The following is a 15245-nucleotide window of genomic DNA, read 5'->3' as shown; positions in this document are numbered from 1 at the left end:
GAAAGTGGAAGTGGGTCTCCTTTCATCTCAACACATCTGCAGGAGTCAGGAAGCATGCAGGGGTCAAAGGTCAGGGGCGGGCTGCTGTGTTGCAGGCTCCTCCTGCACGACTCGCAGCTCTTCCTGGTTTCAGGGTCACGTCTGCTCTTTGACCTTTGACCCTGAGTCCACCTGACACAGCAGCAGTCTGCCGACTCATCCTGTCACATCATCAGAAAAAATGCAGTCTGTCAGATTGTCCTAATGAACCCCTAAAATCACTCACACGGTCACTTTTCTGGTGAAAATATTCTCATAGCGTTCACTTAGTCAGATCAGTGTAATATACTGCCTGTAGATAAGAACCTCTGAACCATCCCTTTCGGCCTGTGTCCTTTTAAAACTCCCAGTACCCATTATTTAAGACGTCTGCTTATTGATTGAAGCTAGGCCGATAACTTGTACTGTTAATATATCCACCAGTATTATCTTCTTGCAGATATAGCCATGTTAGCATCGTGTAAAGGTCAGAGATGTTTGAGGTCAATGTCTCTATCTCTCACTCTGACCTCGTCACATATCGGCGTCCAAGGTACCCTGGGTGTGTTGGTTGTTGACGTTCTGGGACACCGTGTCAACTTCAGCCTGTTACATGCATTGTCTGTTTTCAAAATACACTTCTGTTTTCACAGGAAATGTACAGTTTGCATACATTCTCTTTCAAAATAAAAGCACTACGTCGGTCCAACACCACGAATTGCCATTTTTTCCTTCAACAACAAACACACATGGTTACGTTTTGCCAACACACACACCTGGTTGGGTTTAGCAAAGAAGAACAGTTTGGCTTTACAGTCTTACAGAGAGCGAACACCATGTTCATAAACTTGTGAATTATTTTGATGTATACATTTCAATCAGGAGAGACTCGTTTTGAGAGAAAAGAAAAGTCTAGAGTCTAGATGCTGGTGGTGGTGGTGGTGATGAGATGAAGAGGCAGCTGAGGATCTGGATGTGAAGAGGAGTGGGCTTTGATGAGCTCATCCTGGGCCCTGGATAAGATGACTGGAGGTGAATGGGGTTTGAGGAGGGCGCGATGACAGGAGCAGAGAGGAGAACAGATTTAAAGTTTGGCAGCAGCACCATGAATGGCTGAAGGAGATCGTGGTAAAGTTTTATTGGCTAACCATGAGAGGGCACGCCTGTAATCAGCTGATTGGTGGGAGTGGTGGGATAGAGAGAGCTGTGAATGAATGTCGCATGAAGAAAGTCCTCCTGACTGAACTTACACTGAGCTTCATAGTGTGTGTGTGCGTGTGTGTATGCACAGTGCTGATACAGTAGCAAACCGTCCCTAGATGAATGAAGTTTTGAGAGTGTTTGGTAAAGAAACAAGAAGCAGAGGTCACAGAGTATTTTTAGATCCGTATTTTTAGTCTAGGTAAGAGGGAGGGACAGAGAGCAGCGATTGAGTGTCAGCAGACTGACTGTAAACTCCTCTGCGGCTGCAGGGACGGAGTTCTGAGCTCAGTTTCAATCGGAAGAGAACTTTTAGCCCCGTATGGTTTCTGTGGTTTCACCGTCCACTTCCTGCATAGAGGTTATTAAAGCCTGAAACAATAGAGGCGGTGGGACAGGAACAGCAGGCCGGAGGAATGTCATCATCACGCCTCTGGAGACTTCCTGAAGCTCCGACACAGAGACTCAGATGTGGGAGGAAGCCAAGAAAGTCTTTCCTCTTCTCTCTCCTCTTCTCAATTTGTTCTCCTACTCCCCTCATCCTCTTCTCATCCTTTCCTCTTTTAAATAGTCATGTACTGATTATAATAAGCTTTGAATATTGTCCAAGAATCCCAGAGAACAGACACGTGCATCCTGCGCTCCTCCTCTCCTCCTCTGCGCTGTTTACTTCAAACTTCAAATTGAGTTTTGGTTTATGTGAAAGGGGGAAAGCAATTTAGTGTCTGTCTCTGCTCACAACTGGTGAACCTGAATCTGCCAGAGAGTTGGAGGAGGTCAGTGTGGTTTACTTGTTGTTTATACCGGCTGTACTGAGATGTTGTAGTAGTGGTTTAATTTCACATTATCATCACACAGTACCGAGGCTCAGGGCAAACGCTGTCGTTACCTGGGTGTGCATGGAGGCAGGTCATGGAGATGTGATGCTGCTCTGCAGGGTGCTCCGTTTACATGCGACTGCCACGAGAAGTTGTAGAGTGAGGGGCAGGGGCTCGACTGAAATGCAGTTAATGGAAGAAAAACACTCTTTTAATTGAGAACTGATGCCAAGGGCCAAATTTGAAAACTAAAATATAAAATTATTAAAAGAAATAGAGAACATGTCTTGCAGAAAGGGCACCTATCCAGACAGAGGGCTGAAGAGCAGGTGCTTGATCACCACCTGAGGTCCATCTGTGCACGGGCCAGGTTGTAAATGAGGCCCCACAATCGCTGCAGTTGTGAACAGGACCAATATGTATGCATGAGATGTGTGTGGGGCTGATTGAATTTTTCCTGTTTAATTGAATGCATCCTTATTTTATTGTAAATGTTAAGATTCTGCTCTTGCATGTTATCGCACTTTGTGTAGCAGTTTGTTCACGAATCCTGCTTTGGAAATTGTGTTTACAGTTTTAGTTGCATTGTTGTGATTAAATAGAAACCTTCAGGATCTCCAGAATAAAACAAGTAGTGTTTGAGTGAATTGTTCTTTACAGAACAAGTGGGAGGAATGGCAGTATCTGAATGAGCGATCTGAGTCGATGGTTCTGTGTCGCTTCTGTTGGGGTGTAATGAAAAGCCGAACCAAACTCTTCCAACAAAGTCCCTCCAAATAAAGGAACCTGTAGTTTTTCACTGTATTTCACAAACCCTGTGTCATCCTCCTGAGAGAGAACCCTACCGCCTCCGTTTCCCATTTTGATTATTTTCTATTTTAAACAAGGAAACAACAAAATGACAAAATCTCCAGAGTAACCTGAGAGCCCTGCGATGTCTTTTCACCGATAAACTCCATCAATATCATTGATTGTCTTGATACAAAATATCAGCCACTGAAGACTCAATGGATTTTCCTCAGCATAAGGAGAACAGCTGATGTTCTCAGAGAGGCCTTTCAGAGCAACACACACACACACACACACACACACACACACACACTGTGATAAATCCCATTGATGTCCTCTCTGACAGATGAGTCGGTGTGATCAGTTGCGGTGGATGTGGCAGCTAATCTCGCCTCCAGCTGTCTGAGTCCCTCTGGGTGGCCTCCATGTTGTTATCGGTTATTGTTTTCTCCTCTCGTCGTGCTTCGGATCGACAGCGTCCATTCACAAAACACACCGAGGACTCCTTTCACAGCAGAGGAAATAAGTCTTTATTTTGAGGTCTGATTGTAGAGAGGACATTTTGATGAGAGCCGTCCTGCTGCTCTGGGTTGGGGTCTGAGTCAGCAGCCTGGCAGCTCGCTGATGACTTTGTCACTGTAATGAGTCTCAGACCTGCTGTAAGAGTCTGTCTGTCTGTCTGTCTGTCTGTCTGTCTGCTTTAAAACGTAAACATCTCACTGGAAAACTTCTAAGAAGTTGAATTTAAATTTTAACTCAAACATGCAGCTGGTTTGGCTGCTCACAGAAGCATTTGTTCCCCACATGAAAATAGCAAAGCTTTTATTTTGAAGTCTATAAACTGATGCAGAAAAGGCACAAATTGGTGCATTAAAATTAGTGTTTGATGATTAAAATATGCTGAGGGAGGAACCCAAACCCCTTATTAAAATGTGTTGCCCCCGAATGTTAAAACGAAGCCTACTCCTCGGTTGCCTGTGTATTCCTGTGTGCCTCTGTATTCCACGATTTGATTTGAGATGAATCAATGACCCTCAGGGCCTTTTCATTCCTGCCTTGTTTGGTCTGGACTCTCAGACTTTTCAATTTGATCCAAACCAAAACAACAGGTATGAACCCTCCTGGACAGCAGATCCCACTGAGCCATGATTTGTTTTAGTGTGAAAACACGGTTCTCTATTCTGGAGCAGTTGTCTGAAACTTTGGCTTCAGATCTGCATGAATCTTTTGATAATGTTTGAAGCAGCTCACTGCTCTGTTCTGTCACGACTGTTTGATCCTAGACTCACAAGTCAGTCTTTAGACGCTTTGCTTAACTAAAGACTGATGACTTTCTCCCTGATTTTGTGTTTAGATGGGCGGATACAATTTCAGAGTTTAAAAAAATCCCTACGTTGCAGAACCAATAGTAAATCTGCAGGGCGGTCCTTCGGTGGCTCGCTGAACTCTTGTGCTTGTAAACATAGTCCGACTAGAAACACGTGTAGTGGTACAAAATGGCTCAGCCGTGCTCGCAGAAAACGCCGTCAAAGTTAGTGGATGTTTGTCGCGTTTGCGGCGACACATTCTCGCCAACTAAAAGAAACAAACATAATCTTTTACAAGGTCATGACTCATCCGTCCGGCCGGACTATAACGTTAGAGGGAATCGCCTTGTTGTTCACAAATACTTCCGGGTAGAAAACCAGCAGAGCTTTTAGCTATAATCATCACATTTTTTTTTCACATCACTGTATCACCATTTGGACTAATCCGATGTTTGTAAAGTCTATAAACACAATGATTGAACAAACATTACTATTTCTGTGTGCACATTTACTTTAGCTGGGCTAACCGTTAGCTGTTAGCCCTGTTAGCCGTTAGCGGTGTCTGTAATAGGTAATAACTCATTAAACGGTCCGTGAAAAAAATATCTTTTCCAGCGGATATCTTAGTTACAACATGATTGAGCTAGCAAAGCAGTTTTGTGTTGCTATGTGTGGTATTTATTCAGTTTTGGGAAATCACGATGTCTAGAAAGCATCAGTGGCTGCAGCTGACAGGGACAGCTAACAGCAGCAGCAAAGCTAACATCAGGACGTCATCTGTTCAAAGCCTCCCGTTGTCGGATACGACATGAAACTACTCCAGTTAGCTCAATTATGTTGTAACTAAGACATCTGCTGGAAAAAAAAATATTTTCTTCACAGATGAGCACACGTTTGATAAAACAGAGTTAAATCTCTCGGCATCCATTTTCAAGCTCTCTGTGTGTTTGTTTCCTTGTGGACGAGAAAAGGGGGAGCGCACATTTCCGAGAAGGCGTGTCCTTTTCAAAAGTGCAAGAGGCGTTGCTTTGTTGCCGGCCGTTTTCGTCGGTGTGTTAAACACACTTTAGAATGGAGTGTCCCCAGACTATCAGAAGGCGGAGATCTCTGATTGTCTGGTGGCGAGACTAGCTTGATTGAAATGGTGACACTAATCTTGGGTGTCCACGTTAAAACTGATCTTCTGTGCTGTTGGGGGGAAGATTTGTGGGAAGCGTCCATGTTTTTACAGACATGGATGTAAACTGGAAGAGAAACTTGACTGGTTTGTGATGGCATATAACCAAGAGGCGGTATTCTAGTTGTATTTGTGCGCATTACTTGAAGCTGCTGATTTTTTCGGAGTTGCTGCTTGTCATCTTTTAAGTTTTCTTTATATTCAGAAGTTTTTGCACTGAATAATAAACATGTCATGAGGACACAAGACAAACGCATGGAGCAGATTATGATCTAAGCCGTACACCTGAACCTTTCAGACACAGTGGAGCTAGTTTGTCACAGCTGCCAGTGAACGTAGCTCACTTTGTTTTGATTCTGTTTTTTAGTGATGTTTTTAATCCAGCTTTACCTTCATCCTGTTTTATTATATTTATCCTCACTAGGATAATTCTTCATCGTGCATCAGAACAATAACAGCAAACATAAAGCCAAACAGTAGAAAGGTTAAAGTTGAAGCAGGAAGTGGGTCTGTAGACTGCGGTGAATGTTTGGGTCGTAGTTTTACTTTTCTAATAAATTTGCATAGCCTGAATATTTCCCTCCAACTTTTCTGACCTCTTTTTAGAAAGGTCTCATGTTACCATCCCCACGGATATCTGCTTGACCGGTTTAATCAGTTGCTTCTCTAAACTTGGGGACTAAATATAAAAATGTCTAAAATCTCACAGTTCCTCTGATGTCGATGTATAAACCCTCGAATTAAAGCAGCGAGTCAGACCTTTAACACCACAGTTGTGTTTTTTTGCATATTCAGAATACTTTCTCACAGACAACAAGAACGAAACTCTGAACTCCAGCTGCTGAGTTTATCCACCGAGTCAAGCTCTAACTTCAGCCGTCCCCACAGCTCTCTGATGAGAAGCTTCTTAAAGCAGTGATCTCTGGGACGTGTAGCTGATTGACTCGACTTCCACCTCTGACCTTTGAATTTATTTGTTACATGGTGCAGTCATGTGATGTTTTTAGCCAATCCACGTGTTGGAAAAGTAACCATTCACCTAACACTGTCTCTCTGTCCCACCAAAGTCAATATAATTAGAGTCACTGTGACTGACTGAAACCCGTCTCTCCTTTTTCTCACAGTGATGTTTCTCTGCTGCTCTCCCGACGTCTTCAGAAGGTTGATGGTTGAGTTTCGGCGGGCAGATCTCCCTCATGAGCAGTTCGTCTTCTTCTACATCGACGTGTTCGGGGACAGTCTGAACTCCACACATGGGCAGCCGTGGGCCCGTGGAGACGAGGACGACGCCGTGGCCAAGGAGGCCTTTCAGGTACTAAGAGTTTCACAAAAAAGCGGGCCATCAAAAGCACAAGTCGCCACTGTGCGTCATCATAGACTAATTGTTCATCTGTTGTTTTAGCACAGTGCAGTAATGAAGGGTTAGTTAATGAAGCAGGGGCGACACATCGACAGACATGCAGCTGGCGTGTTGTGGCTAGCTGTTGTTGACAAGCAACACATCCTCACTTCGACCTCATCACATATCAATGTTTAGTCATGGACTTTCCACGTCCACATATGACGTCCAAGGTACCCTGGGTGTGTTGGTTGTTGACGTTCTGGGACGCCGTGTCAACTTCAGTCTGTTACATGCATTGTCTGTTTTCAAAATACACTTCTGTTTTCACAGGAAATGCATTTTAAAGAATAACAGTGACCAGTCAGCTACCATGCCAAAGTTAAAGGACAGCTTTTTCGGCAGTGTTTGACTTTGAAAGTCATTGACCAAGCGCCGGTTTTGACTACATCCATGTCAGACTGAGTTGTGACAAGTCATAGCTGTCATGCATGACTTTAACACCGTGCAGTGTGGAGGGCGAAAGCAACATGAAGCAGAAAGAAACCTGGCTGTTCATCCCAGTGCTCAACCACAATGAGCTGTGTGGAAATACTTCACCAGAGCACATAAAACTGTCACCAGCTTTACATGTCCAAGTCCGAATCCAAAAAGAACAATCCAAGTCTCATTTATCTACTCGTATCCTCAGTACTTCACAAACACATGCATCTGCTCTAAAACGTTATGATTTAAAACACGTCACTACACACAGTTTAGTAGCGTGTCTGGCCACACATGTGCATTCGAACTCTGCTCAAGCAGATCACGGGCACACTCAGGGCACACTAGGCATAGGTGAAAGTGCAGCTAATCAGCCAATCACGTGGCAACAGCTCAAAGCATTTAGTCATGTAGACATGGTGAAGACGAGCTACTGAAGTTCAAACGGAGCATGAGAATGATGTAGAAAGGTGATTGAAGTGACTTTGAACGTGGCATGGTTGTTGGTGCCAGACGGGCTGGTCTGAGTATTTACTGGGATTTTCAGCACAACCATCTCTAGGGTTTACAGAGGATGGTCCCAAAAAGAGAAAATATCCAGTGAGCCAAAATGCCTTGTTGATGCCAGAGGTCAGAGGAGAATGGCCAGACTGGTTCAAGATGATAGAAAGGCAACAGGAAGTCAAATAAGCACTGGTTCCAACCAAGGTGTGCAGAAGAGCATCTCTGAAGCAACAACACCTTGTCCAACCTTGAAGCAGATGGGCTACAGCAGCAGAAGACCACACCAGGTGCCACTCCTGTCAGCTAACAACAGGAAACTGAGGCTACAATTCACACGGGTTTTCTCACCAAAACTGGACAATAGAAGATTGGAAAAACCACATTCAGATGGAAGCATGGATCCATCCTGCCTTGTATCAACGCTTCAGGCTGCTGCTGCTGCTGCTGGTGGTGTAATGGTGTGGGGGAGATTTTCTTGGCACACTTTGGGCCCCTTAGTACCAATCAGAATGTCTTTGAAGCCCTCATCAGACCAGGTTAACTCTAACATTTAGCTTTAATAACTTAAAGTCAATAATGGCTGTTTGTTTTGTGAGAAGGCAGAATCAGCTTTGAGTGTCAGTCTAATGAATGTTGACAACCTGCAGCTCCAACTTGAGAATGAGGCGAGCAGCGGATATCAGTGTTGACTGAGTGTATCTGACACATTGAAATAATTGCTGGAGCCCACTGACGTCTTATCAGTCAACAGAGATAACTTTAAATAAACAGGAAAACTTTTCAGTATAGTCATTACAGAATGGAAGTTTATTAGTGTTCATTAGGGACCGCTGATATAATCTGCTGCTGGTGACAGCAACGAGCAGCACGTGGGCCTAGAGGTTTTCTACATGGCTTTTTTTCTCATGAAAAAGAATGAGGACAGGTAAGAGATGAATTGACTTCTGTGACTGAGGGTATTCTGCCAAACCGGATCCATAATTGATTCAGCTATCAGAAGCAGAGAGTTGAAGGGGAGGTAAAATACTGCAGGAGGTAAATTAGAGTCAAAAATGGCACTCAGTGAAATGTGAACACACAGACATGAAGCACATTCTGATATCATTCAGTGTCACTAACACTTTCAGCGGATGATATTATCTCTGATGTACATTCAGAATAAATGTCCATAGAAAAAAAGAGGCTGCAGAAGTCGCTGAGAGTCATCAGGTTTTTCTTCAGTACCACAGTGATCCAGTGAAAGTTGTCTGTACACTGCAGACAGGAACTGCCAACAGATCATTAAGCTCACTGTTGTTAGACAGAGTTTGCACATGGAACGGCAGAGAGGTGTGCTGTCACCACCTTAGGCAGAGAGGCCCCAGAACAGAGCCATACCACCAAAACACTGCAAATGGAAATAAAGTTTTCTTTGACTAAAGGTGTCCTGACCTAGTTGTGATTTTTCAGATTAAGGCCTTTAGTTTCACAGACCGGGCGAGGCGGGGGCGCAGCGCACCTGCGCTTCGCCAACTGGGTGTGGCCAGGTGGATTTTGTAAGTTTGGCACACCGTGCGCCCTGGTGCAGCTACTCCTCTTTCCCACCTCCGTCCCTCCTACCCGCGCAAGTCGGAAAGAGGGAGGAGAGGAGGCGTGGAGTGGGTTTTACACACATCACACCAATCACATGAGCCCCTCTCCTCGCCCTTAAATGCGCCGTGCAAAGGCGTAATGAGAGTTTACTCAATTCGCCATGGCAGAAGAGAGCAGCAGCATCAGACGGCCAAACTTCTCCCAGGAGGAAACTGATGTTTTGGTCCGGGAGGTCTGCTCGCAGTGTCCGAATATACAGAACTGCGAGCAGACCTCCACGGGCTGATGATGCAAAGGTAGCCTGGGAGGAGGTCACCACAATTGTAAATCAATGTTGCGTTTCTCTCGTGCGCGGGCGCTCTCTCTTTCTCTCTTGCAGTCTCACTCTGTTTCTTTTCTTTTGACTTTCTAAGATGACAGATGCTGAATATATACTCCCTATCTGATGCTGTGGCTGTTTGTGGTTGGCTGAGAGGGATGTGAACTCATTAGTTTGCAGCTGTGTTAATCAAATCAGGTTGGGTTTCCATTACGCGTGCCAAACGTGCCAAACGGTGCCAATCCCCTTTGATCTGACATCAGATGTGACGGGACAGTCGATATAGAGATACATTTATGTGCTGATTGCAGATAGTTGCATTGAATAGTGGTTTTGTGGGTATTTATTGCATCGTTAATGTGCCTGATATTCTGGAAACCTGCCCGTGAGGTTTTGGTGGCGTGCGCACTGTCCGCCGGTCAGCCAAACTTCGTCTTACACCGGCTGCGCTCCTCCTGCGCTGACAGTAGACCTGGTTTCAGCTGGCGAGCTTTTAGCGCACCTTTGGCGAAGCCTTTTGGCACAAAACTGTCACTGCGCCAACCTGGATCTGTCGACACCTCCCCCTGCTGCGCCGCCACACCCATCTCAGCGCACCTCGGTCTGCCAAACTACCAAACTGAGCGCGCCTCGGGTTGCGCTGATCGAAACTAGCTCTGCGCGGGGTTTGCCACCCTGCGCCGCGCCGGGAAACTAGAGCCCTAAGATTTAAACTGAGAGCAAACTCTCCGCAGCACCAGCGTCTGTGTGCGATGCTGCGCGCTCCTTTGGTCTCCTTGACACTAACTTTTCCAGAACTTGACAGGAGTGTCATTAAATGTTCACGTCTCCTTTTAGTTACTTATAAATTCTGATTATTTCTTTTCATCGAAGGTCATCAGTGATTTTGGAGGTTTTGATTTTGGTCTAACAGCAGAAATAATTGTTTGTTGTTTTTTTTCTTATTATCATTGAAATCAGGAACAAGATGAATCATCCATCCATTATATAACACAATGTCTCTGACAGCATGGATCGAACCCTTGAGAAATGACTCACCCCGCCATTGTTCTCCATCTTACTGAAGCTCACGCTGACAGCACTTTTCTGTCATCTCGCTCACGTTAAATTGACTTGAAATGTGGTGCACATGCACATAATCTTTACTCAAAATACACGACTGCTGAACAGTTTCACTGGTCAAAATTTTGGGGCAGAATCTAGTAAATTAAAGAATTAAACCATCGATATAACAGCAGTTAACAAACCTTCCAGCAGTCGTGTCTATCTGTGGTTACTCAGCCTGTTTTTCTCCGGGACTGTTAAAGTATTAAAATTCCTTTTTCGTGCTGCCACAGGAAGGTCAGAGGTCAACTTTAGTGTCAGACGCAGCACCGAAGCTGTGTGTTGCTCAGTGTGGAGGGTGAGGGGTTAAACACCGACCTGGAGCCCCTCTGAGTGTTTGACGTCAGTCGCTCACAGAACCTGATTTCCCAGGTTGCTCTGAAGTGCTTCCTCTCACATCTCCATCGTCGTCTCTTTAGTTTTTGAAATTGGTTTTATTCTCTACTGACCATCCTCCACACACACACACATATTCATCATTCAGTCATCAGAGCAGTTATTATGCGCTTCTATTCTGTTTGTCTGAGGTGTTAAAGAGCGACGTCGGGCAGATGATGCATTGGATGTTTTTCTCCTCCACCTCCCTCTCTCCATCTCTTTCTTTCTTTCTCTTTAGACTATAAAGTATTTAATTTTCTCCCTGCAGCTCTGTGTAGAGTGACAGACTGCAGGAGAAACACTTCATATGCACAATCAGAACTATCAAAGAACTAATTTTTCTCAGGCAACACAACTGAATCTCCAGAGAGATGAGAAATTGTCATGCAGTGGTGGCGCTCCTGAAGCTTCACGTGTTTTAACATTTTATTCGAGAAGACTTCTTCCTAAAGTCTTGTTATATTGCACACACAGTCCATCACACAAGCACGCCTCTAATACTTTGTGATTTACACTGAGAAAAATATTGATTTATTGATACATATCGATTCTGAATATTTGAAGTGGTTTCATTACTCATTTTCTGTTAGTGATACACCTGTACCAGCTGAACTCTTCACTCTCCTGTTGTTAATGTTCACTACAGTCACTCTGCTGCTCTCAGAAAAGTCATCGCTGTCATGTTAAAGAATTTGTTGTATTTATTTATTTGTATTGAATGTTGATACTTTTCAATATATTCTACAGAGACAGAAATTCCAGTATTATGACAACACTGTTACACTACAGCAACGTTGCCATTCTGCCAGTCTGGTGACCTGTCCAGGGTGAACTCTGCCTCTCGCCCAGTGTCAGCTGGAATAGGCTCCACCCCCTGTGACCCCTAACAGGATAAGCGGTTATGGAAAATGAGTGAATGAATGTTCCTGGACGGGCTGAAACAACAGACTCATTGGAAATGCTGATTTCTAAAATGAGATTAAGATGATGACGAGTTTTACTGTTCAGATAAGACTGATGAAAGAACATATAGTTCCAGGTGCTGCTAATGTCACACAAATATTCAGCACACTAATGGAGGTAGCTGGCAGTCGTTCTGCAGGTGGAGCAGAATGAGCGTGCAGCAGCAGCAGCAGCAGCAGCAGCAGCAGCAGGGTGGAGCTTCGCCTGTCTTTGGTAAATAAAGACTGAGTAAGATGAAGGATGAGCCAGGCTGTGATGAGGGTCACTGGTCACCGGGACAAAAGACAACACAGGAGTTGCACTCAAATAACATCAGTGTGTTTATAGAGACAACAGGTTGAAGAGTGGAGCAACATTCAGCCGCTTTCTCACAGGAAAGGAATTCAGATAGAGACATTCTGAGCATACAGGGAGACGGCTTGATTTACTGGCTTTAGAGGAACATATGGGACGGACACGGGGACAAAAATGATGTCAAATTAACGATTCAACACTAAAGATGCTCATTTAATCAGATGTAGTGTGTCAAGCTCAGGACAACCGATGCAGCTTCTTTGACAGGATGCCAAATTTAGACCCACATCTGAACAGCAGCTTTGACCTTGACCGCTGCCAGCAGGTCCGATGACTCTGCCTACCCCAGAGTGCATTGGCACTTTTCACCGGTCAATAATGTCATACACCTTAGTGATATCAGCTGCAAACACAGCACCTGCCTGAACTTGTTTATGCAGCACAGAGCAACAGCTCCTCTTCCTGTTTCCCTTCCAAGTGCAATCAAAGAACATGAGAAAACATGTTTTCTACAAATTTAGATTTCCATTAAGTCTGTTTACATGTCTTTTCTCTATATTTCTTATAGCTGATAGAGCAACATTTACTGTACGTGGTGATCAGTCCGTGTTCGTCAGGAAAGTAAAAGTTATCTTAAAAATTCTTCTCTTCCTGTTTTCAGAGTGTGAAGATCCTGACGTACCGAGAGCCTCAGAACCCCGAGTACAAAGAGTTTGTCCGCAACCTGAAGACAGATGCCAGGAAAATGTTCAACTACACCATCGAGGACTCACTGGTGAGAAGTGTGTGTGTGCTGGTGACTTGGACACAGTGAGCATGAAAACAACTTTTAAAAGAACTGATAAAAACACTTCAGTGTATAAAAACTGAGGAAATAAAAGACAGTTTAAACTTAAAACTCTCGTAAAATCAGGAAAGGCTCTCTGATAAAAGTCTGTTTTAAGAAGGGACTGAAAACAGATCACTGACTCTGCCAACCTGATTTCCTCGGACAGACTGTTTCAGAGCCTTGGGGCCCTGACAGCAAACGTTCTGTCCCCTTTAGCCTTCAGCCTCTGCTGCCCGAGGACCTCAGAGTACGTCCTGGTGTGAATGGTACTGAGAGGTTGGAGATAAAGCTGGGAGAGACACCATTAAGGTCGCAATGAATGAAAGAGAAGCCCTCTTGTTCTCATAAAACAGGGACCAGCAACCTTTACAATCAGAAGAGCCAAAAAACGATAAAAACAAAATCTGTCTCGAGCCACAAAACGTATTTTAGCCCTATAATAAAGATTATTTGGAACTACAGAGCTGAAATGAAGCTGTCAACACACTATTAAATTCTCTATTCTCCTCCAAAAGTTTATTTTTTCCGATTTGTAATTGATATATAAACCCACCACTCTTCTGGACCAAGACCTCAGATGTTGTACCTGCACTCTGGTGGAGCCATTCCCCCAGTTTGGGGGTCACAACCCCCAGTGCTCCCATTACCACTGGCACCACTGCTGCCTTTACCCCGCACATCTTTTCTAGCTCTTCTCTAAGGCCTTGGTATTTTTCCAGCTCCTTCCTGATGTTGCTGTCATCTATCGTGACTGCCTTCTTCTGTTGTTTGTCGATGAACACGATGCCTGGTTGGTTAGCCGTCAACAGTTTGTCAGTGTGGATCAGGGAGTCCCACAGGATCTTAGCTTGGTCATTCTCCACCACCTTAGGAGGTGTCTTCCATCGTGACCATGAGACTTCCAACCCAGATGTTCCTGTACACTATGCCAGTCACTTGGTTATGGCATCCCGTGTGCGCTGATCCTGCCTGTATCTTACACCCTGCTGTTATGTGCTGAACTGTCTCAAGAGCATCTTTGCGCTAGCACTCATATTCTGTGTGTGCTAGGGCTGCAACTAACGATTATTTTCATTGTCCACTAATCTGTCGATTATTTCTTCGATTAGTCGACTAATCATTTTATTGAAAAATGTGTTAAAATGTTGAAAAATGTCAGTCTGTCTCTCCCAAACCCCAAAATTATGTCATCAATGTCTTGTTTCATACTCACTCCAAAAGGTTTTAGTTCACCGTCACAGGAGAGTGTGTAAAGCTGTCAGTATTTGAACGTAAGAAGCTGCAATAAGAGTATTTGGGGTATGTTTATAGTACTTTCCGATGAAAAATGACCGATTAGTCGACTACTAAAATAATTACCGATTATTTTAATAGTCAATTAGTCATCAATTGTTCGACTAATCGTTGCAGCCCTAGTGTGTGCAGACACAAACTCCATTAAAGGTTTCTATAGCTGTTAATAAAGCCTGATCCGTCTGTGATCAGCTGCCCATCAAAAACCGATGTCGCTTCAAGTTACACTCCAGAGAAGAAGACGTCTCATTTAAAGGCATATTTCCCTGTTTCTTCTCTCCTTGCGTCTCATCTTCGCATGTGTCCCTCATGTCTTTGGAGGGCGGAGCTAAGACGCCATGAAGAGACGCAGGTGAGGGAAATGTGGATGCGAGATCAGGTACTGGGATGAACCCCTGCACTGGTGGAACTGCCAAAAGGAACACCATCTTTCTGAAAGTGTCCTGTCACAGGCTAGATTCTTAAAGCCTGAAAACAGAGCCGAGAGGAGGAGCAGAAGTCTAGTTTTCTCTCTGACCACTTATACTTCAAAGTTTATAATAGAAGCCAGAGTAGAACTGCCTACCTGAGCTTTAACTCAGCTTGTTCGAGGCATTGGTATGCACTCGACAGTGAAACAGGAACCTGTTCATATTTAACTCTGCGCATGTTTTGATGCTGAGCTTCCAGTTTCTTTTGCCAAATACTGCTGGTTTCTTCTGTTCTTATTCAGCTGCTGCTCAGCGGGATCTTTGTCTCTGTCAGTCTGGTTGAACCATTGTACAGTGTTTTGTTCTCCATGTACTAAACAACCCTTCATACTAAATGACATCTACTTGCAGAGAGGACTGTCTGCACCCTAAAAGCCTCAAAGACCAT

At 44.3% G+C, this 15245-nt stretch overlaps 1 protein-coding gene across 1 annotated transcript in view; it reads left to right on the top strand.

Annotated features, from left to right (window-relative positions):
- The first annotated feature begins 5340 nt into the window (after positions 1-5340).
- Positions 5341-15245, top strand: part of LOC125893451 (atrial natriuretic peptide receptor 1-like) — a 79668-nt gene continuing 69763 nt past the window's right edge. Inside the window, exons 1-3 of the mRNA XM_049584154.1 lie at positions 5341-5396; positions 6434-6621; positions 12927-13040. Of these exons, the coding sequence (XP_049440111.1) occupies positions 5366-5396; positions 6434-6621; positions 12927-13040 (333 nt within the window). The 5' untranslated portion in view covers positions 5341-5365. The remainder of the gene's footprint in view (positions 5397-6433; positions 6622-12926; positions 13041-15245) is intronic.

The sequence above is a fragment of the Epinephelus fuscoguttatus genome, linkage group LG8, assembly GCF_011397635.1.
Source record: "Epinephelus fuscoguttatus linkage group LG8, E.fuscoguttatus.final_Chr_v1".
NCBI lineage: Eukaryota > Metazoa > Chordata > Actinopteri > Perciformes > Serranidae > Epinephelus > Epinephelus fuscoguttatus.
This window is presented reverse-complemented; position numbering and strand designations above follow the sequence as displayed.